General features: G+C 41.8%; 1 protein-coding gene across 4 annotated transcripts; it reads left to right on the plus strand.

The window, feature by feature from the left end:
- The first annotated feature begins 54 nt into the window (after nucleotides 1-54).
- Nucleotides 55-23,325, plus strand: lypd6b (LY6/PLAUR domain containing 6B). 4 transcript variants are annotated; one of them, XM_035407459.1, is made up of 6 exons: nucleotides 55-189; nucleotides 7,915-7,969; nucleotides 17,931-18,083; nucleotides 18,219-18,317; nucleotides 19,487-19,617; nucleotides 20,886-23,325. In XM_035407459.1, exons 3-6 carry the CDS (start codon nucleotides 17,936-17,938, stop codon nucleotides 21,048-21,050), a joined length of 543 nt encoding a protein of 180 aa, XP_035263350.1. In that variant the 5' UTR covers nucleotides 55-189; nucleotides 7,915-7,969; nucleotides 17,931-17,935; the 3' UTR covers nucleotides 21,051-23,325. The 4 variants fall into 4 exon arrangements, with proteins under 4 accessions (XP_035263350.1, XP_035263353.1, XP_035263351.1 ...); XM_035407460.1 differs by having other exon boundaries at nucleotides 97-159; XM_035407461.1 differs by lacking the exon at nucleotides 55-189 and adding an exon at nucleotides 6,796-7,220.

Consider the following 23,325-nt stretch of genomic DNA (forward strand, 5'->3'; position numbering starts at 1 on the left):
AAACTACTTCACCTGCTCTTGGTTATATCTCCGCCTCCACGCTGCCCCGACCCCGCCCTTCTCCAACCTCGTGGGTGTCAGCGTCGGGACGGGACGCTGGTAATGGAGCGGGACTGTTGCGCTTGTGGGGAGATGTGACACTGTCCTGAACTGCACACTGTGCGTAAACTTCCTTACTAATTAAAAGAGGTAAGAATGTTCTTAATGATTTATACAGCGGTTGAGATTTCGACCGTTTTATTTTCGGGTGCCTTGATTCAGTAAAAAAATATATAAACTTTGAAAACACACGGAAGTTTAAATGCAAGGTTAGCCATTGTCAGACATAATTCAAAGTTATTTTCATTTTAAAGTTTTAGTGTTTTAGCAGATGGATGATGTACAGTCAAATAGCAACATTGTAAAACTGACCGTTCGACTTTTGCGCCAGCGTTTCTTTGGCTGCTAGCTACAGCGGCTTTGTGTTTATAGAGCATTTGCAATCTGTTTTGCGCCGAACGTCTAGTAGCCAGCTGTTTCAGACGTTGTATCCAACGGACAAAGGCTATTGTGATCGGCTTATTGAAGACGTCTGGAAAACTCTTATGACTGACAGTGTTCATTCGTTGCGTTTTGAGACATAGATGGACGGCAGATTCTGGACACGGGTAAATCACAATGAAGTTATCCCAGCTGCGGCTGTGAAAAGCCTGAAGCTTTCATTCGTTTTATTTGTGCTGAACAACGAAACTGGACGTTCAGAGGAAGAACTTTCTTTTTTGGAGCTATCGCAGTGACGAGTCCTAACACGACTACAAGTTATTGGTGGAGCGTTTTATTTGCCACGAAGCGATTGTAGACTGACCTGGGAATTTCACGACCTCTCGAAATGTAGTTAATGTTTATCCATTTGAGACAGCTGAGGTGCACCGTATTGAGAACTTGTTTGCGGCCAACTAAAGAGTCCTAACAATAAGCCACTCACCTTTGTTTGATTCTGTCACTAAACACTTCAGGTAATTTCTGTGAAGTTAAAGGGCATTAGTAGTATACTATTTAAGTAATATAATTACAAATAAGCATGTATTGCTATTATAGTATTTCCCCACCCGATTTCCCTTCTCCCCTGAGTTTTGCTAGTTAGAGTGTATTTGTATAGAGATGGTGCTTGTGTTATAGTCACACTTTCTCTTTACTACTGCAGTTCTGGCCTACCCTGCCTTTTAGTTCCACACTTCATAGTCTGCACCCTGCAGTGTAGGTGTGCATCTCTTTATTAAGCATTTAAGGGCCTGTGATTGGCTGGGCCATGCTGTGGGTAAGAGTAGCCTTACCCACAGGGGTGGGGGGGCAAGCTGTGTAACCTGGAGGAGGAACCCTGCCAAAATGTCGGTTTGTGATTCCAGGTCATGTCCCTGGTTCTGATGGTGGCAAAGGCCCCGGCTTTGGCTGTGTGGTGAACTGGCAGATCTCCACACATAGTGAAGATCAGGGTGGCTTCGGTCCAGGAGTTTGTGTTGTTGTTCTTGTTGTTGTTGTGATAACAAGCGCTGTTTGTGTGAAGGCTGGGTCTCACCCCCGCCGGACCTTAGCGGGCTGAAGTGTCCCCTCACCCCCCACTCGAATGCCCCCAGAACCTCACCCTCTCTGTTTATCTGGCAGCCCCAGACTGTGGCACATCACCGCTCAGCGATGCCTCCAGTCTGACAGGTTGGCCCTTGTTGCCGGGCGCTTAATCGGCGAGACCCGGAAGGCTCTGTGACAGAGGCGCGGGGGAGAGAGCTCCATCAGTCATTTCCCTTTCCATCAGAGTGGTCAAGAGCGAGATCGCTGCCCTCTCTTCCTGTAGTGTGACTGGCAGGGCAGATTACAGACAGGTCTGTTCCACTTGAAATCACACTGGGTCAGGAGAATGCCTTACTGATTATCAGGGAGGGGAGCGAGAGAGACACGGAAAGGAGAGGGAGAGGTTTGGCAAAGAGACAGTGAGCAAGAGATTGGGGAAGAGCAGAGAGGGACTGTGTGTGTGTGTGTGTGTGTACATGTACATGGGGAGTATGTCCATTAGCCCCCCTCACTAAGAAATATCTGCTGTTGGATGACATCAGAGGAAGATTTCAGCATTGAATTACCTGCTAAAGTGAACTTGTTTACAGAGCAGAGCAGTTAGGGCACTTCACAAGTATTAACAATGAAAAAAAAACAGCAGATACCAGGAAGTGTGCAATATATTTCAGGAGCAGAAAGTTGGCCGATACCTCCAGAAGAGCCAACCTCCAGCATTGGACTTCTACTGAAGCCTGGGGATTTAGGCTATTCTGAGCCATTTTATATGGGGAGTGCGGAATTTAGGGCATAACCTTTAGTTTTTTTAATGCAGACTGTTGCCAGTGTTTTCTCACAGTTGGATGTAGGATTGGCGTGGTGAACACTGTGGAAATGAGATACCAGCTAACGGTGTTATCAGACCACATTAACAATGGCACTCTCATCAGGGTAGTGATAACACTGTGTATTCAGGGCTGCACCCCTGATTAATGATTTCTGCTGGGTTTTGAAAATAGCATTGTGGTTATCATTCTCTTACAGTCTGTGGTGTTTTCATTTTCTATTGTTGCCGTGCAGCTTTCTCTTTCCTAATGTGTGATCTCAGCCTGGTTTGATTTTTCTTGCACGTTTATGTGAATTCTACCATGATTTTGTGGAAATTCAGCTGTAATTATTTCATTGTTACAGGTTCAAATCGCACACTTCTCTCCATGCAGTTAAAAAGTGTTTTTTTTATTTTTTATTTTTTAAGCCTTAATGTTTGTGGTCACATCCACTTGAATAAGGTAGTGATCTGACAATGAAATATCTTGTAGCTGTGATGTACAGTAATGTAAAGGTATTCCGCATGGGCTGTGTGTCTGTCTCTGATGTTTTAGGGTACAGCATGCCACAGGCTAGTCCTGTTCCAAACCTGTACGAAACCACAGGAATCCCAAGCATGGGTCCAGCAGCTCTTCAGTGGCTGCCACAGTGCCGTAAAACTGAACTCACAAAGGGCAATCAGACCTGCAAACGTTAGACAGGAACTCGCAGTGGAGCCACGCAACACTCATTAACTTTATGGCTTTTGCAACAAGTAGACCTTGTTCAACCAGCCTTTTTAAATTCAGTTTGTGTATGTGCCCTCTTGTGCTGAGAAAGAGAGAGAAAAGAAAGAATATCAGAGACAGAGGGTGATGCTTTTCCGTTTTATGGACATGACGCATCTGTTGCTCTCAGCGTTGGTGTGTCAGTGTGCCAGCTTGGCACAATTAACCAATTAATGTCTGGATGCCAATATTATCCAATATTATGTTTGATTAAAATTAAATATCTAAGTGTATCTAGCTAGTGTTCTCACAGAATCAATATGTGAAATCCCTGGTGTCTATCAAAATCTGGTCATTATTAGCTACAAGCTGGTCCCTAGGTAAGTTGGGTGTCTTACTAGCTAGCTGTGGTGACATTCTTCAATGATGAATATGAATGTTGATTATATATGTTAATGGGACAGTAAGTAACTATCAAATATTTCACAGCCTGGTTCAGTTTTGCATGTGACCTTTCTCGTTCTGAATAGTATAATAACATTTTTATAGAGAATAATGTTAACCACCTTTTCCAGAAGATCTCTCATTCTTGTTCAAACCTTGTTATGTTAACGAAAAATAGGAGGCCAGTATAATAGACTGGCCTGATTGGACTGGAAGTGGTTTCACCCATAATGCGTTTCAGTCACGCTTTGCTTGGTGTGCTTCGCTATATACACGCTGAGAATTCTCGATTATCAAGGCTCCCAAATCTCAGTCACGGTTGTGATTCCAAGAAGCAGGAACCAGAGAGCACATTGTGGATTGTGTTTTTATATCAGGGGGCACAGGGGGACAAATACACTGTCCCCCCCACCCCACCCCTTGCCCAAACACCCCCCCCCCCCCACACACACACACACACAGGCACACACACACACACACACTCGCAATTAAATAAAATTTAGAGTGCACTGAAATCTCAAAGGTTCATTCTTTGACGTCTGTTCAGAAGTCTTGACAAAACTCCACGGTAGTACAGCTTCCAGCTAGTGCTGATCCAGTCTTAATGATTAAGCGAGTTTCAGGGGGAAAAATCTGGAAACGAGAGCAACAGAACTCTCGATCTCTCATCGTCCAGGAAGATTAGGCCATTAGAAAAGCACTGTCAACAAAAGGACCAGCTGAACGAGCCATGACGCGGATGGGCCGTGCTTTATTGATCCCCTTGCAAATGCAGAAATGCATTGTGTTTCTTTAATTAAAACCACGGCAACCTTTTCTTCGCTTAACGAGCAGCTTAAAATGAAATAAAGTTAATCGCCGCTTAAAGGGCATGATTATTCACTCTATCAAACTGGGTACTTGAGGGTGAAATGTGGAGGTACCCCCTTTTAACTGAGTCAATTGTTGAACGGGACAAGTGCAAACTCCAAAGCGATTTAATAAAGTTGTAAGCGTTTGAAAGTGTTTCGGCCGTTTGGGTCCCCGTGGGAAAATACAGAGTGTATTTATAAGTAGCGCAGGGGAAAAGTTCACATCTAGTTGATCTTTTAAATGATCTAAAGTTGATTTAGAACAACGTACCGCGGCCTTTGGTTTTACTATTGAATCAGGGAAATAAAAACATGTCTGCTGTTTGAAATTCTTCAGTAGGCTGTCACATTTTGTAGTTATTATTTATGGATTGTGATGAAGAGCAGTCAGCAGGCGTTGTGTGTCGCTTTTAGAGTAGGGGTCAAAGGTCAGGATGATGATGCTTGATTGATTGCTTGTTTGTTCAGCAGAAGATTTTTCTTGTGCATATGTTGTAAATGGTGATTATGGTACACCTTCTCTATCCCCCTCAGTCACAGAACTCATGCACAGTCCACAGGTGATCTGTATCTGCGTGTTACCTGTGAGTGACCTTTTCCCCAACACAGAAGATCAGGTTAGCCAATGTGCAGTCAAAGGGTCCTCAAGCTGTTTTTACCTGTCCCAATGAGTTTCATAGCTTATAATTAAAAAATAAATATTTTAGTGCACCAATATGGCAGTGTACATAATTTTGTTTTATAACTATTAGTCAGAAGCATTTGTTAAATAATGCAATAATGTCACGCAATAATAACACTTGTCTCAAAGCATAAACATGTTTTGCTCCATTTTGAACTGTTTATAATTGTTCTGGCTGTTCTTGATGTGAAAATGGCTTCTACCAGCATGCACTTAAATCTACTGAGGAAACTTGAAGCCCTGAAAAAGGCAGCCCACCTTTATGATGAGGTGCACCACTCCTGCTGGAGTTGAATACAGCCAGTACACAGAATTACCCCCAAAGCCAGCTATGTGGCATACTGAAATCTCACACTTGTACTGCTGGGCTGGTTCAGGCCTTCTGGTGTGCGTGCAGAGGCCAATTCAACTGTGAGTGGCCTAGCACGAATGCAGAAAGGAATTGGGCTAATGAGGTTAACCTCTGTGGGGGCAAAAAGGCCATCTCTTTGCTTTCTAGGTCAGCCAAGTGTGGGGAATTCTGGGCCTGGAGGGACCTGTACGTATGCTGGTTTCTGTTACCACCAGTTGCCCCTGAGCCAATTAGCTAATTAGCCTTGTACACCAACACTGGTCTACTTGTAGACTAGACCACAGTAACAAGTTTCATTGAGCTTATCAGTGAATGTAGCTAAAACAATTCACATCACGTGACCAATTCGGCTAACAAGATAATTAAAGGCAGAACCTTCTTTCCGCACCCCTGGTGTAGGCTAATGACATAAGCTGTGATCTGTGATGTCTAGGCTATAGGGCTGAGTCTGGGTTCATAATGAGAACCTTTTGGGAGGCCCCGTTTACAGCCCTTTTAGATTACAGCTGTGGTCTGGAGTGTTTTAAAAATAGCTCGCAGTTGTGTCTGGCAGTAAAAAGTCAACAGATCTCCTAAGCTTGTCCGAGCAGGTGTCCTGGGAACATAGTTTGCATACCCAGATCGGTGCTGTGATCCAGACCAGAGGGGATCGTGGCATTCCTTCTGAGCACTCTGCCTGCCTACCTGTGAGAATGCTGGTAAGCTTCGAAGATCTAGTGTGGTTTGCAGACCTGATGGTACCTGATGCTTATGGCTGGTATCCTCTTCTACCAGTCATGTGCCAGGCTTGATTTTTAATGGAGGGTATATGCTTACCTGAATGCATACCAGTGGAATTATATGGAGGAGCATTGATTGTCTCCACACTGGTCCCTTATGTGATGAAAAACACATACTGTATATACTGTATACACATACTGTATATTGATGATTTTGACTGGCTGGCTTTTGTGCATACATTTTCAAGTACGGTTTGCCTCCATGCGTGTTATCAGGGGGACACAAAACGGGGGGGAGGAGCAGAATCCAGGCCCGTGACACCCGAGCCCGGTCGTTTCGACCCCTTTTTACCCGGCCGAACTGCTGACTGTCTGAATAGCAGGCGAATTAAAGCGTTTCGATTTCCTCTCTGAAAGGGCGCACAAAGAGTGTCCTTGTTCGGGGATTCCGCTTCTCCGAGGCGCTGTGGAACCTGCAGCCAGGGAGCCGGGAGGGGTTGGGGAGGTGCAGCTGGTTGGCTAATTAAGGTGACCTGGTCCCTCCCCCCTTGTAATGACGGTGCAGAAGAAGGGCGCCGGGTCAGTGTGCACAGAAATAGGGTTAAGTGCTGACAAGTAACACGCAGAGGTGGAGAATTTGGGGAAGTAATGGGGCACAGGAATAAAAATGCAAGAAACTTAAAAAAAAAATTGTTTACTAACTATATTATACATTTGCAAGAGCCACACAAGTGAGCTAGTGTTCTCTAGGATGCTTGTTGAAAAAAGAACCTCTAAAGGGGATAACCCTGTTGGAATTTAGTTTTATTTTAAAATTGTAAACAGTTTTTTTTGCTGCCGTTTCGTATTTGAACAGTTTCCAAGCAGACTTAATCTCGTATCTACATCTGGAGCTGACCGCGTCACCGATTACCGTTTGATCTGAAGTGAGGGCCAATGTGTAGTGAAGCTAGAAAGCTGCTGAAAAGTTGCCTAGGGCAGGAACTAGATCTGAGCTGTGACATTTAGACATGGCTATAATGGCACAGGATGTGAAAACTGACTACAATCTGCTGGAGGCTAATCCCCCTGCTCCCACCCCCCAAAAAAAAAAAACCAAAAAAACAAATGGAGGTGAGTTGAGTAAACATAAGAATAAAGATTTGCAGAAAACGCGGTAGAAGTGCACCCGGCAGTTCGGAAGACATCTCGGTCAGCCTGACAGTGTAATCTCTGCTGTTTGACACGTCTTGTTGAATGGCTTGCATATCAAAGCCTGGGCCATCCGGGAATGTTTATATGCTTTTTCATGTAAATACGATTTATTGCCACTTTAGTCGGACTCCATAATTATCCCCCGCCTCCCTCCCGAAAGAGCCACAGTCAAATGTCTGCCCACATTCCCTGCTCTACACGTCGAGCCTGATTGGAGTCTGTCGCTTTGACCTCTAGAACAGGGATTCTGGAGGTCAACCCAAATTGGAGTCCTTCTCGTTGACCAAAACACTCCAGACACGCAGCACTGCAGGGAGCCATCCTGTTCCTATAGGCAGGGAAGGCGCTAAACCTCAACAGGGCATTGTGTAAAACACTTAAGTGTTTTACAACAGGGTGTCTGTCTTTCTGGGAAGTCAGCATCGGTAAACAAGCCAATTGAAGAGTCTTAGACTTTACATCCCTGCCGGTTAGCTTTAAGCATGCTAACCCTGCCACTTCCTGAGTCTGAGTGGAGAGAGTCTGGGTGGAAATGGGCCTAAAGTGCAGGAAAGTTTCTGTCATACAGATTGTTTTCTCATACTTTTTTGTTTGTTTTTTGTTTTGTTTGAAGGTTGACGGAGTTATCAACTGAGGGAAAATTCTTCCTGAAGATTGGGACACTGCAGGTAGACTGGCGGTTTTATATTCTTTGCAAAAATAGGTTTAATTTTGTGTCATGCTTCTTTTAAAATCTTTTTAAGGCTTGTGGACATTGACATAATTATTGGTTTGCTTTTTTCTATGAACTTAACTTGGCCTAATAATATGTTCAATTCACAGTAAACCAGTTATAAAAAAAGTGAATTAGCACTGTATGTGTGAAAAATGAAACAGATGATATTTTGTTGGGCGGATAGGTGGATAGGTGTAGCGCTGTGAATCGGTGTTTGTCCCAGGAACACCACTGGAAAAGGGGTGTTTTAATGGTTTTGTCATAATTTTATGCTGTACTTTGTTCCACATGAAAAGGGTCTGCAATGCTCTCATTATGGCTTCCACAGCAGTAACAGGTCTCGGTGATGAGTGTGCCTTCTAAGTGCCATATAATAGAAAGCATTGTGCCTCTCTGCGCACGGAGGAGGCAGACCCGCGTGTTTCCCGCTGATAGTCAACAGAAGAAATATACGCTGAGCAGAAGACTCCCATAAGCCCTCTGCTAAGCATCGCCGCACCGAAGCATCTGGGAGGTTTTGATTTATCTCCCCCACTTAAACGTGCAACGCGTACACCCGCTTGCCGTAATGCGACACTGCCATTTTTCACAGGCGTTTTGAATAGTCAACACAGGATTTTAGTGTTTGCCATTCTTCTCCGGCTCTCCGCCTCAATGCGAGGGGAAACCAAAGCGCCTGGAATCCCGGTGCAGAATGTGTGCGATAGAAGGGGCACGGAGATGTGGCCGCTGTTTTTGAATCTGACACCAGGGTCACCTATCGTGCACACATCCCCTCTGGGAAATGTGAGAATTGTTGAGATTTAAGCACATCCACCTAAGAAATAAATTAAATAAATAAAAGTTTGTTATTGTTCATGCATGAGGCCTGGCTTAATTTTCAGGAAAGCGCATGCAATCAAAGGCGTGCCAGAGCATTTGGCTGGATATAAGGGCTTTCCTGAGCTGAATCTGTTTTGAACTTTAAATGCCATAAAATTATTTGCTCTGCACCCATAGCCAGTACAGCTGGCAGTGCACCAACCACTGCGATAATACAGGCTTGGGGCGTCTTGTCCTCCACCAGGTATGCGAGCATCAGTGCAGGCAACGTGATAGCTTTCCCACAATCCTGTTTGTGCTTGCCCCTTACTGTAACTTCCTGTCCAGGACTTCAGCTGTTTATCCCTGTACCAACAAAATGAGTTCATTAATCTGTCAGCGGTGTAGTGTACAACAATTCAAAGGAATGCAATAATATACAGGTGACACTTTGCCAAAAATGAAAGAAAGGGAGTAGTGCTGAAGGGGGAATGATTCGTGCAAGTGTACAAAAGAAAAAAGAAAGAGCAAAGCTGGTTTTTGCATTTCAGAACTTAAATGACACCTGTATCCAACCCTAGTCCAGCCCTACCTCAAACATTTCATATTCAGTGATCAAGTGTTCTGTTTGCTTTGAGTTTTTTTTATTATTTTTTATTATATCTATTAATATTTGCATATTGGCCAGAGAAATGGATGGCCATAACATGTACTGCATTCATTCATGTTTCTAAATTCAGGAATTCTTCAATTTTCCTGATTTCGGAGAACACAGCAGTGTCCCACCCAAAATTAAAACCTGAAACCTTTATTCTGCTTCTCCAACCACTGCTCCACACCACTGCTCGTTTTGGGTTTTCTAATAATATCTTGCATCACTGAGTTGGTTTTGAACCAGATAGCTAGCCAGTGATCTTTGATGGAGGACCGTATGGTAAAAGTCAACACTCTATGAGAGAAGCCATGTTTGAAAAGGTTTTGTACAGCACTCCTGATCCGTAGCTTGGTCTTCCGTGTGTCATATCAACCTGTGCCGACACAGTCACTGTAAGTAATAATTAAGCTGTCAACTTGTCGACTAGCAGATGATTCTGAAACCCTGCTCTCTTAGGGCTGTAACTATGAGGATCACTTAAGACTGAACTTTGAAAGGTGGCACGTATCATCAATGGATCAACTCTGCTGGGAAAATTATTTTAAAAATATCTTTTTATGTTACTGCAATGTTTCTGCATTGTATGTACAGTTAATTTTGTAGGGCTATCAGCAGGATAAAAAAAAACAACAAATAACATGAAAGACTGCAGAACTAGCTAAATAATAGCTAATAGCAAATATGCTGGTTAATCGGAAATTAATAGTGGGCGCCACAATTCAAGTTGTCAATAAATGGCGCATCTTTGTGGAAGTTTAATTGAATTTAGGTGTGAACTCTAAAAATGAGCAGCCTCAATGTGTGTGTACCTTCAAAGAGGAATAAACCAGAGCAAGGATTGAAGTATGGTGAATCTGAGCTGTAAACCTCTACCAGGGAGAGAGCATGTCTGTTTTTTTTGGAATCTTGGAACAGCTGAAAACCTTGGCTCCAATAGCACTAGTTTTCTTTTCAAATCCAGTCAAGACTCTTAGATTTCACACATTTATCTTGATTGCACTAGACAGATATCTCCTCCAGGGCAGATCAGTGTTCAGGGATGAGTTACTGTTTCAAACATGGATAACTTCGGAGTATTTTTATCTTTATCACTGGTTTATATAGGATAACCACCGCAGAGTTAAAGATCTGAACAGAAACTTGTGTGCTATTTTATCTGTTTTTAGTGGTTGTAAATTTTAGTATTTCACATTTGCAGCTGTTGGTATTTGGTGCTGCCTATTTTATATTTGAAAAAAAGAAAAAAACTCAAATTCTTTTCTGCTAAGGGATTGCAATGGTATAATCCACTTAATTGATATAACAGCAGATTTGGGTGGTATCTTTCTTCATTGGAATATGTTTCAAATGTTATATAAAAAGAAATAGAAATGCATGCATCTTAAACACGAATCACAATCACAGAATTTCGCCAAAGATAAGGCTCTTCAAAACTTGATGGATTTTAGTTATTTTTTTATTTTTTTTTAAACTTTGTGTTCTAGGGGAAAAAAAATCAATTGAGGCCTGTGGCTCACACACTGGTCCCTTTGTGTGTCGCTATGATGCAATAAACTTTAATACACTTAGGAGATTAAACTGAGCGCCTCTTTCAGGAAACCGCTCTCATGCCACTCTGAGAATCTCTGGCTGTTCTCAGTTTGACAGCTTGTAGATATTCTGGGTGAAGAGCCGACTGAAGGCCTCCTCTGTGGGGAAGGTTAGCCAGGATGGATGTGTTATGGCACTTACGTGGTGTAAAAGGACCTCTGTTTTGGAATGGAATGTATTTTTTGCTTGGGAACTGGGAAAGGCACAACAATTATTGATGTGTGTGCCAAGGTTTTCTCTTATTAAAAATAAGCTTCTTGGCATGCAGAATTTAGAACTCGTACTCAATCAGGGTACACTGCAAAAAAATTGTCCTGTAAAAAACACAGTGAAGACTAGAAATGATGTTGCCAGTGAAATATCATTTCATGAAGGGTAAAAATAAATCCTATATACATCCTATTTTATGTGACAGTGTTTTGAGAGAACTGTGAAATCCTGTAAATCTACAGTTATTTTGTTGTAAAATAATTATTTTCGAACAGTTTATGTAAATCTATTTTCTCCTGTGGTTTTTGGGATCTTTTGGGATAGAGGTGTTTTTCGCTGCTCTCTTCCAGCAGGCAGAACCTGACAGCGCTGCTTCTTCAGGTTTCACTCCTGCTTTGTCTGATTTTTACTGCTTTAGATCTCCAGTCACTAGAAATGCCACTTAGCTGCTGGCTTTGTTATAATTAATCACAGGGTCTCTTATCCACAGAATGGCCTGAAAAGACTACACTGGGTGTTTGGTGTGTAGTGATAGTTAAGATGTCACAGTACAGACAGCTCTCTGCCAACATGTACACAAGCTGAGCCTTTGGGGACCCACAGTCAAACTGTCAGGTTGAAACTTGTGCACTCCTTTATTTTTTTTTTTGCTTTTTTTGGGTTTGGCTTGTTTTTTGTCGTTGTTGTTTTTTATACATATATTCTGCAGTTGTGGTCGAAATGTAAATCTCAGTATTCATGTTTATTTTGCAGCTTGTTGAGACCCATTCCAAGGGCATGTTTGTTCATTTTGAAATTTTTTTGTGTTCTGTTTCTTCTCTTTGGCGGAATCTTTTGAGTTTCTGCTTTACCCTTCACACCCACGTGTCTAAAGCAGTGCACTTGGAGGTTGTGCCCTCCTCAGGTGCTCTCACCTGTTAGCCAGTGTCTCCACAGCACATTTTGGGAGAGCTAGTGCCTATAACAGGCGCGCCATGTCTCTCCCTATACTGGCTGCTGGTATATACTTACCTGAGATCCCTCTCTACAGCACTGTATGAGAGAGCTTGTGCCAATCAGAGCATGGCTGTGCTTCTCACTCAAAACCAGGGGTAACCCGTCAGTCCCTGGAACCTTTTTTTGTTCGGACTGTATATAGTGGTAACACTTGGCTGATTTTAAACAAACCTACCCTCTGGAAGGACACTGCCAATTATGCGTTGCCACTGTGTCTCCTCATTCATAATCACCTGATAACATATCTGAGCCTCTAACCTGAGCATATAGGGCAGAGCTTACTCTCAACGTGAACATCGACTGAGCCACTCCCAAGTTGACTGTGCATACTTCCTGACCTCCCGTGAGCTTGCCATACAGATTTATGGCCCACTCTAAAACATTTTATGGATGTTTGACTTTGTGTTTAGAGCTCCAAGGGCTGTGACTGAACGCTGTGTTTAAGAAAGAGGTCTCAAGTGTCAAAACTATCTGGACCATGGTCAGCTGTAGGCACAGCCAGAGGGCACCTTCAGGTGCTCCCTGAAAATGATGGATGCTTTTTCTTTGATCCTGTCATCGTATGTCCAGTTGGGCGTTCTTTTAACTTATCAGGGTTTTTCCTGCATTAAAATATCTTAGGCAGGTCGCCTAAATGTTTTTTTTCAAGCTGCTTAAGCCGTCTATAGGAGAAAATGGAAAAATAAATCTGTATCATGATTTTAAATGGTCCTTAAATTTGCTGGTTAAATTTTGTCATGAATTTCAACAACATGTAGTTTTCCAATATGTTTTGAAATTGTTCCAATTTTTGTCACACATTAAATTTTTTATAGTGTACATGGCAGTGTGTTGTGGTGGTCTCTTGATGACCAGAACTTAACATTCTAAATGTAGCTAAATACAGGGAGTCTACGCTTCGAGTTGACAATGGCAGTGAAGTCGTACTGACCGCAGTCACACCAAGTCACGAGCCGAAAAGCCCTAATTATAAACAAACTGCTTTAATGACTTGAAAATCAAATTGTTGTACCAAACACAATATAAACACACACACCGTAATCTTACTCCTCAAGGTTTACAGTATGTGTAGTGAAGAATAAATCTATTTTCAGTGTGACTATATTGAATATTTAGATACCACTGATATAATTTTTGCCTTCTTTCCTTAGTAGATGAAAGTATACTGTGGTAGTCATGTAGTCTACAAAGTCTTAGAGAGCACACACCTGTCAAGTTGGTGTTGAGGAGGAAATGGGGCATGTGAAAACAGAAAACACAACTTCAAGTGATTCTATAATCTTTCTCGTCTGCCTTTCCTGTCTTATTTTTTAGCCTTAGCTGCACCTGTTCGGCTAATGAGTCTGCCGGATCAGCTGTCTGGCTCCTCCCAAGAAGGTTGCGTGCGTGTGTGTGCGTGTGTGCGTGCATGTGTGCATGCGTGTGTGTGTGTGTGTGTGTGTGTGTCTGTGTGGCAGGCTTTGGCTTATTGGACCATTTGATAAGGACTAGAAGCTGGGCTTGATAACTCCTGAATTTAGTACCCCTAAATCAGGGTTACATTCATTTTTTAAAAAGTAAATTGATATGAATTTCTTTAGAGAAAATGTATAAGCTATTTGAAAACCAGTATTATTGCCCTTGTAGGGACCTGAAATGTGCCATGCTTGTAAGATCGATGTTTCTTATCTAATCATGCCTTGTGTTTTACACTGCTTATATATTTATGTGAGAAATCATGCTGGTTTTAATCCATCAAATTCATTTGATATTTATCTCAGAAAGAGTTTTGTTTAAATGTTCAGAGAGAAAAATTAGAGGGTATCTAAAGTAAAAATAAGAAAAAATAAAAGTAAAATAAGAACTATGTTGAGTAAAGAGTTTGAGTGTTTGCTTGATATGGTGGTTGTTTGGTGTCACATGCAGACTCTGCCTCTGTTTAAACCAAGTGTCTGCACTGTGCATGCTAATCAATGGGGGATGCTAGCATGTATGAACAGGGTGTGAACAGAGTTAGAATCAAGTCCTCTGCTTCCCATGGAAGAGATGGGTCCTATTGGAAGGCATTTAATTTTTAGGCATTTGGGAATTGTTTATAGGTCACAGGACTATTGGTCACTGGTTAATATCTCACAAAAGTAAAGCCTGCAGATTGTTGAACTGATAAAGAACCGTTTGTTGTTCTGCTTGTAAAAAAAAAAAAAAAAGTCTGCTTGTAATTTGCAAAAAAAAAAAAGAAGAAGCACTTTAGCTGTGAACTGTCTGATGACTGGCACTCCTTCAAGTTGGGGTGTGGTGGGGGGGTTTTGCTGTTAAGCTATGTGTACAGGGCACTGTGTGTAGTTTCAACTTGTTTTCTGTGGGCAAATATCATGTACAATTACTGTTAATTAAATTAAGTATTAGAGTGTAGTTGGATGGTGAGATTTAGCAACTAGAAACTGTACAATTCTGTAAAAAAAATCCAGAAAGAGGGGATGCATGACCGCTTGAGAAAAGTGTTTTTCATTAGTTAGAAATGACAGTAAAAATGTAGTCAAAATGTAGTCTGATGTGTAGTTCTATTACTTATGCTTATACCTATTATCTTATGCTGGGAGAGTGAGTTTCTGTGTGGAGTTCTCTCCGCGTCCGTGTCGGGTTCCTCCGCGTACTCCGGTTTCCTCCCACAGTCCAAAGACATGCAGGTAGGCTAATTGGAGACTCTAAATTGCCCATAGGTATGATAGATTTGGATAGATTGGCGACCTGTCCAGGGTGTATTCTGGCCCTTCGCTCAGTACATGCTGGGATAGGCTCCAGCCCCCCCATCCGTGACCAGACACTGACCAGACTAAGCTGGTATAGATAATGGATGGATGGATTCCTGAATGCTACTTAACCATTTTAAGTAAAGTATGTCTGCTCGTTCGGTTTTTATTTAGGTCTGTATTATTATCTGTTTATTTTTGGTGGGGTCATCATTATCACAGAATAAACATGCCCTATGTATAGGTCATATCTCTGACATAACCAAGCCCAAAATATTTGCAAATACATATTTTGCATCCTCATTTGCATAAATGTTGTGTTTTTTTTCATGGGATGTTGAGTGATGTCATACAGGATATTGTCTTGTCACATGATGGCAGAATTCTGGCTGGAGTCTTGATTCCTGAAGGTAAAATGAATGAGCTGGTAACTGTTCTGGAAGTGTCAAAGAGATTCTGTCCATGGCAACTGTTCTAACAATAATAAAGCTTTCCCCAGGCGAGCGTGCTTTTCAGCCTTGTTTAGCCATCAAACATAGCTCGGAATGTGCACTGGCTCCGGCATTTCTGTTTATTTTGACGGCAGCGTGCTTTGCGGGGATCTTTTTGTTGGTTCACAATGAATAAAAAAAAAAAAGTTTGTTAAATTTATGTTTACTATTTGAATGGTGCTCGTTTCCTCATACGATTCCCTTCAATTGTATGTTAGTCCAAATAACTCATCTGTTTAAAATCAGTCGGAATATTTAATGCTATGCTGTTTTGCGGCATAACTAATAATTTGAGGCTCCTCATCGAAAAAATTTACTTGTTTACAAGTTAAATTGTAGCTATCCTTGTGTTGTATGAATTTTGCCTAGTTTATTTTTTACATGCTGTTACAATTCTATCCGCTCTTATGGAATGCACGGTTTTGTACGTTTTCACACAAAAACAGGTTTATGTGGACAGACTGTGACAAGAATGAATAAGTCTACTTGCCACATTGAACCTAAACAATGTGCTTTGACTTCATCATTGGATACTTAAGTAGTTTCAGGGTATTTTATTTCAATTCATCTGGACATCATTTCAACCCTGTGTGAAACAACAACAGTCAGGTGGAAAATTAATCATTTACTGGGTAAATTGGGTAAATAGACAAGGCCTATTTTAATGTGTGTTTATTAATGTTGTCACTATATTTGGCCTGGTGCTAGAGAGCCAAAATGGAGGACAGAAAAGAAGATTGTTAATATTCTCTGAATGTGACAGGACTGTCTGTGGGCTGTCTGCTCCGTGCCACTATAACTCAGAATGCCCTTTCACTCTTCTGATTCACTTCAGTGGCTCTGTCAATCAGCTGCCTCTGCGTTATTGTGAATCCTGGGTTATGGGCTGGTCTGATGGGTCTGACAGCGTCTCTCCGTTTACTTCCCCAAAGCAAGGAGTCACCGCGGCGCCACCCATCCAGCACCAGAACTGACCTCTGGACCTGTGCCAGGGTCCACATTGTACCCCCTCCTCCCTGTTCCTGTACCCCTCGGTCTTGTGAAAACGTGCGCGCAGACAAACACACACACACACACGCACGCACACACACACACACTGCGTGGTCTGGGAATGAGGGCGCTCTTTTGACACTCTCATTACACTGTTCCACTGTGTCTCTTCCTGCTCTGCAGCCCTATTCAGATTAAACTCTTTCAGGGCGATTGAGACGGGCTCTCCACGGCCTCAGTCCGGCCCCGGAATTCAATCTAAAAGGCAGAGCGATTAATTTATCATTGAACCGTGGGGGACATTTCACTGGAGTAAATCCCACTGCTTATCCATGTACTGCTTAACATGGCTTTGTTTCAAACACTAGACCCCACAAATTTACTCTCATGACAAGAAGCTGGCCAATTAGTCCCCTCTGCTTATATTCCTCTTGTTAAGAGCCTCATCTTTCGCTGGCAGAACAAACTGTGGCTTTATGTGGATGATTGCCCTGTCTCTCAACTCCGTCGTGACCCCATCGAAGGCTTTCTCAGGCTTGTCCGGGGTCATTCCCCTTGCTGATATGGTGCTACCTGTCCGGGTTCAAAGGTTAATGGTCAGGGGTCAGGGGTTAGGGGCCAGGGGATAAGACCACATGCCTAGGGCCTGAAAAAGATGTGAGCTATTCAGCAAGCCCTTTCTCAGTCTTTGCACATCGTCATGGTTCACATTACTGCAGACCCAGCTTAACCTGAATCGCTTGCATAAATACACTGCAGCATAAGTGGATTTAAATTTTGAATGAATATTTTATTCCTTAATGTATTATTATTATTATTATTATTATTACTAATAATAACAATAATAAGTTGTATTTTTATTTTGCTCTCATTTGAATGTTTCATTTTCTCGTCTTAACCTCAAACGTCAAACTTTTCCCAAAATAAGAAAAGATGGATTGTTTTTTTAGTACTTTGGTAGTGGGATAGAAGTCAGATAATAATTTCACAGAAATCAAACAAAGCTGGTTGGCAACATAGCGCAGAGAAAAGTTGTGACACCAGAAAATGTGGGTGGGAAAATCAACACCATGTACTGCAACTTTTTTTTTTTCCCTTTCCCCAAACTCACAAAAAATTCAGCTGCTGTTTCAGAGCCTCCATCACAGAGAAAGAGGCGGAGGAAACAGTTTGAGGAGAAGTGTAAATCACAGGTTCTCTCCGAAATGATATGTCCTAACAGCCTGCTACTTTTTACTCTGACAGCTAATTATCACCTAACCATTAAATCACAGGTTCAGGTGCTACTCGATTGTCTCGGTCCCTGCTGTATATGATTGCTTTGATTTTTCTTCCACGGTTTTTCTTGCTGTATCAAGCTTGTTGCCCCCGGACTTATAGGGGGATTGACCTCGGCGCCTCCTGTTCAGGCCGTGGGTAACGATGAGTGATGTTCTCTCCTTCCTGTTTCAGGGGCGATGAGAGGCCTTCATCCCGCCGCCGCGATGGCGTTTTCCGTCATCCTGCTTCACGCTTCGCTTCTGCAGGTCCTCTTCATTGTAGCCTCATGCGATGAGAGAAACGTCAATCACATCAACTTCTACAACATTGTCCCGCCCGCAGACGGTAAGTTTTATCGTCTTCATGATAACCAGTGCTACCTTGTACCGATGCTAATGCTCAATGTAAGGAAGGAAGAAAAATAATTAACGTTAAAATAAAAAATAAAAAAAACGCTTCCTTATTTACATGTCTCCATAGTGACCCCTTTCCCCAAAAGCTTCAAGTGCTTCACCTGCGAGCGCGCCTTGGACAACTACAGCTGCAACCGGTGGGCCGAGGACAAATGGTGTCCAGAGGGTGAGTGCTCAAAGAAAGACCATTCATACATCTAACAGGCTGCGCTTGTTATACATCTGTATTATCCTTTATATTATTCTCATTTATCTTATTGTTCTTTTATTTGGAAAGCACTTTGAACATAATGCATATAAAGTAAGTTGTAAGTAATGTATTTTATGTTATTATTATTATTTGGTAGTAGCGTGTGTGTGTATATATATATATATATATATATATATATATATATATGTATATCTACAGTATATACACACACACACACACACACAGCTTTGAGGTTGTGTCGTTGCGGTTGCAGCCATAATTTATCTTAAATGAGTGCACTCATGGTCAAGGTCCTTCACTGGCATATTTACTTCACCATGGGTTTTGCCTGTAATTGGACGAGCCTCAGGTGGAGCCAATCAATAGAGCCTTCTCGCCTACTGCAGGAAATGCATGGCTTCTTGGCTGACAGTGACATTGGCAGAACCATTACAGACCAACGGTGTGTAGCACCTTAGAGGTTTCTCATTATGGGAAGGTGGAGAGGGGTGCAGTATGGTACCTGACCCCGCCTCTGGCCTCATCTTTCCTTCTGTCCTTCTGCATAATCGTTTGCTCCCAAAGTGTCACAACATTAGCTTTGATTGATTTCCCTGGTGCTCATACATAAACATGCAATGTGGTGCTTTTATTTTGATGCCATGTATGTAGGGCCCGACATTTTCAGTTTTTATTTTTCCTAAAAAAAATAAATAAATCTTGGAATGTATCAGGATTAAATTTTCATGCCATACCAATGAACCAGGAACGTACTGTATATTTAATGATATTTCAGTTGAACATTCATATTCAAAACTGATTACAGCAGCAATAAAACAAGTTAATATGAATTAGTATGAATTCAAATCCTGGAGTTCTTCAGAAAACCTGAAGTAATTCCTCTTAAATTAGGGTGTATATTGGTTTAATCAGATGTAATTTTTTAAATGGTGGTGTTTAATGGTTATAATCGGTTTAAATTAAATGTAGCATTGCTCAAATATACACTGTAACTGTTTCTGCAGTTGTATGTACTTGTTTGATGCCTCCACTGGCAGTGGTGCACTGGATAATGTCAGATTAGCGTGTGAATTCAGAGTGAGACGATGTGATTGACTTGTGTTTCCTGTGCGCCTGTTTGGCAGATACGCAGTTCTGCATGACCGTGCATCGCTTCGCCAGCCACGGCAAGACCAGGTCTGTGACCAAGAGGTGTGTGAGCAGAGAGGACTGCTACGCTGTAGGCTGCCAGCACCACAGAGACGCTGGACACACCGTGAGTCTGACACACACACCGCCCATTCCAGGGACAGCCAGCGCTGTTTTAGGGAGAGGCTCAGTCTGGCAGGTTTCCTCGGCCATCTTTAAACGGAGTGATGTACTTCTGTTAAGCTAAGGCGTCCATACAGCAGGTGCTTAGGTGCCCAGATGGATTCAGGAATACATTTTTTAAAAGAGACAGAGTACTGAAAGGCCACGTTTACAGCTGCTACATGCTCTACAGTCTTTTTAATTGGTGCTAATCTCTGGGACCACTTGTCAGACCACTTGCTTGTCATTATGGTTGGCTGGTCTAAATGCAATATTATTGCACAACAGAGTCATAGCTAAAGTGGCACCTCTATAGTCGTACACCTTATACCTGTAGCAAACCGTATCTTTACAATTGTAAAATTGACTTTAAGAAGAGGCAAAAAAGAATTGGTGACATGATGGCCTGGCTTAGAGGAAGTAATGCATTCTTTACCCTGCAGTACTAAAGCTCTACTATACTTAAAAGCATGTTGTCAGTATCGTGCATAAACCTTGCATCTCCATTTCTTGCTGTTTGTGGGAAGTCCACTTATCTGTGTGTACGGGGATTATGCACGAGCACGACAGCATGGAAAATGGCCATAGGGAGAAATGGAATATGTTTGTATTAAGCTGCTACTGTTACCACTCTGCTAGTACCGCTCAGCTAGCACCACCATTTCCTCCTTCTCTTGTTGTTATTCTGCTTTGTTTACAGCACATGATGTAATGAGGGTCAGTCCTCGTGGAGGGTTCAGTTAACATGCAGTTGGTGGCTGTCTATCCAGTTTTCAGACTGTCTAGACATCAGCAGACTGCTGTTGTGCCCTGAATTAGCATTGCAGCACAATTTTCACCTTCATAAGCAATGTCCTTACTGACCCTGGCATGAGTAGCTACACTGAAAGCATGGCATGTGATCAGAGACTGATTTAAGAGATTTGTGAAGTCGATTTGTTTGAGCTGCCCCCTATGAGTTTGGTGCACTTGCTGAGGCTTAAGTGGAGATAAAAAGATTACTTTTTCCATTTTGGTTTTTTTGTGGCGCCATTAAGGACTGTGAAAATATAATGGATGAATGAAATTAACTCAGCCCTGCCTTTATGTCTTTTCGGCCATCTTCTGGAAACGGTACCAGTGGAAGTTCATGCACTGTACTTACAGGAAACTGAAAGTAATCAAATGTGAGTTTTAATGTGTCCCAATTGGTCAGTCCTTATTCAATGCCCCACCCCACTGTGCTTTTCTCAGGAGTGCATATCTTGCTGCGAAGGCATGGCTTGCAACGTGGAGGTCCCGACCAATCACAGCACCGCAGTGTTCGCCATGAGACACGCCCCCATCTCCTCGTCGCCATCCAGTAGGGTTTGGAGGGTTTCATTGCTGCCCGCCATGGTGTTGATGGTGCTCTTGTGATGGCAGAGTCCTTCCGAAACTGGACGTGTAGAGCCCCCTTGGTCTGACTGCAGCTCACAGACTCTGAGCAACAAATCTGTGGATGTGTGGAGGAGCTTGGTGTGGAAGCAGTCAAATGGCCAGACCTGAAGCCTCATTAATGCCTGTACATCCTATGAAGATGACAAACGGAAACTCCTATAAAAAAAGTCTTTTTTTACTTACACGGATTTGTCGGACCTCAGGGTGTTCATTTAGCTAGAATGGGTGATCTGTTTGTAGCTCAAGGACATGATGTGTTTGAGGCAAATGAACCTCAGTGATTGATCCCTCCCATAGCATGTAACCCTGCACCGTCATTACTTAGACACAGGATCTGACAGGGGTATTCAGGAGCCAGGCCAGATTTGGCTGAACAGAATTAAAGTTTAACACTAAAGGAACTGAAAGTGGCTATCACAGAGTGGAGATTGCATCTGTTATTGACTTGATACAGGTCTGTGACTGTACTACTGCAATGGAGATAGGATTCTAGATTGTGGAGACATATTGTTCTACCTGCGAATGCAAATCAAATGTGAATATACAGTAACGTATTGAACATGTGGTCATTAATTCCTGCAGGGTAATATTTCTAATATGCCATGAAAGTGACTATGACACTGTAATCACTGGAGGTGAACACTGGAGTGAACTGTAACTTCAAAAATGCTATTGTATACCAACTAGTGAGCTAGCTAGGTAAATTCTGTTTTTATTTAGCCATGTACCCCACTAACATTATGCTAACATTTTGCTCATAAAACAGGGGCAAATGTTAATTAACGCGAGGTGAAATGTGAAATGAAAAGCACTAAGCTTGCCTGCCCTGCATTATAGTTCACCTTGCATTATTAATTTAGACTCATCCTTAAAAAGTGATGAGATTCCATATAAGTTAACAGGAATAGTCTCCAGGGGGTTGTTGCTGTGTGCGTTAAGTTCAGTGATGACGCCGCAATAGCACACTGTCTATAATCATGGAACCTTGGCACATCTGTCCTCCCTATTGTATTAACAGCAAAAACATTCTCTTCAAAGCAAATGCGTGTTGTGAGGATGTACGTTTTACCTTCCTCTGTCCTTTAGAAAAAGCTTGACATTTAGTCTGCCTTCATTCTGTTATGTTTATTCGATTAACTCAATTGAATTTTATAAATTGTATCAGTTTGCCGTTGACTGCTCATTGGAAGCAAGATGTTGATGTGAGTATAAACAGTATGTTGGCAAGCCCCAAATATAATAATGCAATTTTGAGTAATTGAAAATGGCACAACTTAGATGATGATTTTCCATCATAAACCTAGACCATTTACTCCATATGGGAATTTACCATAAGCCTTTAAGTATAATTACTTGCAATAACATTGCATGTATTCATTAAGCTTCTTAGACTGGGAGCTCATTGTGTAGCACAGTTAAAAATAAATCTTACTTATAACTTACTTTAGCTTACGATAAGGTTTACTCCTAAGTAGCCACTCTTTCGAAATGACTAACTAGCTTCATACCGATTGACACAGCTTCATACAGCATATACTGTACATACATTTCTGATGGTGAAAAATGTTCATAAAATTATGTTTTCTTAAATGCAGTCCAGTATTTACTTCACGTAGATGTTACCTTTACGTTTTATTCTAAAGTCACCTTAGGTACATGTTTTAAATTAGTATTGCAATAAATGTCTTCATTCGTATTCGTTAAGTGGACATGTGGTTGGATGAAATCTTATTTTCCATAATTTATTTTTGTTTAATTGTTATTTAAGTTAATTTTGGAATTCAATTATTTTTCCAGACCTAATTTGTAGGCTGCATACACAAAAAATGTAAGATTATTTGACTGTATTAACGAACATAACTAAGTTGTATATAATATTTGTATATAATAGTGAATTGTACATATTTTGAATAATCATACAGTCCAGTTTAATAGGGTTTAACATGAAACTTACTAATGAAAGAACAGTGAGTTGTTGAGAGCTTTCCTGCACTGTAAATTGGGTGTGCTTTTTAGATTGTGTCTTTGATTCTATATTTGTCAGAAATTAAGCTCTGTTTAATTCCCCCACCCTTGCCTTCAGGTACCACACACGTAGGTATGCCCTGTGCGAGAGTAAGCTGAAATCTGTGTCAGCCTAATTTACCGTCCTACGGATCAGTTTTCCACTTCGCAAGTTTTTTGTACTGTCAAATTTAATATGTCTGAACGTTCTGAAAATGGCCGCAGTCATTAAAAAACTTATCATAATTAA

This window comes from Anguilla anguilla, chromosome 3, assembly GCF_013347855.1.
Source record: "Anguilla anguilla isolate fAngAng1 chromosome 3, fAngAng1.pri, whole genome shotgun sequence".
In the NCBI taxonomy this organism is placed as follows: Eukaryota; Metazoa; Chordata; class Actinopteri; order Anguilliformes; family Anguillidae; genus Anguilla; species Anguilla anguilla.

Bases quoted from the DNA above. Each gene is read 5' to 3' on its own strand.
- lypd6b (XM_035407459.1), top strand. From the start codon at position 17,936: ATGAGAGGCCTTCATCCCGCCGCCGCGATGGCGTTTTCCGTCATCCTG. The intron at 18,084-18,218 runs GTAAGTTTTATC...ATGTCTCCATAG, and splicing joins CATTGTCCCGCCCGCAGACG to TGACCCCTTTCCCCAAAAGC. The intron at 19,618-20,885 runs GTGAGTCTGACA...TGCTTTTCTCAG, and splicing joins ACAGAGACGCTGGACACACC to GAGTGCATATCTTGCTGCGA.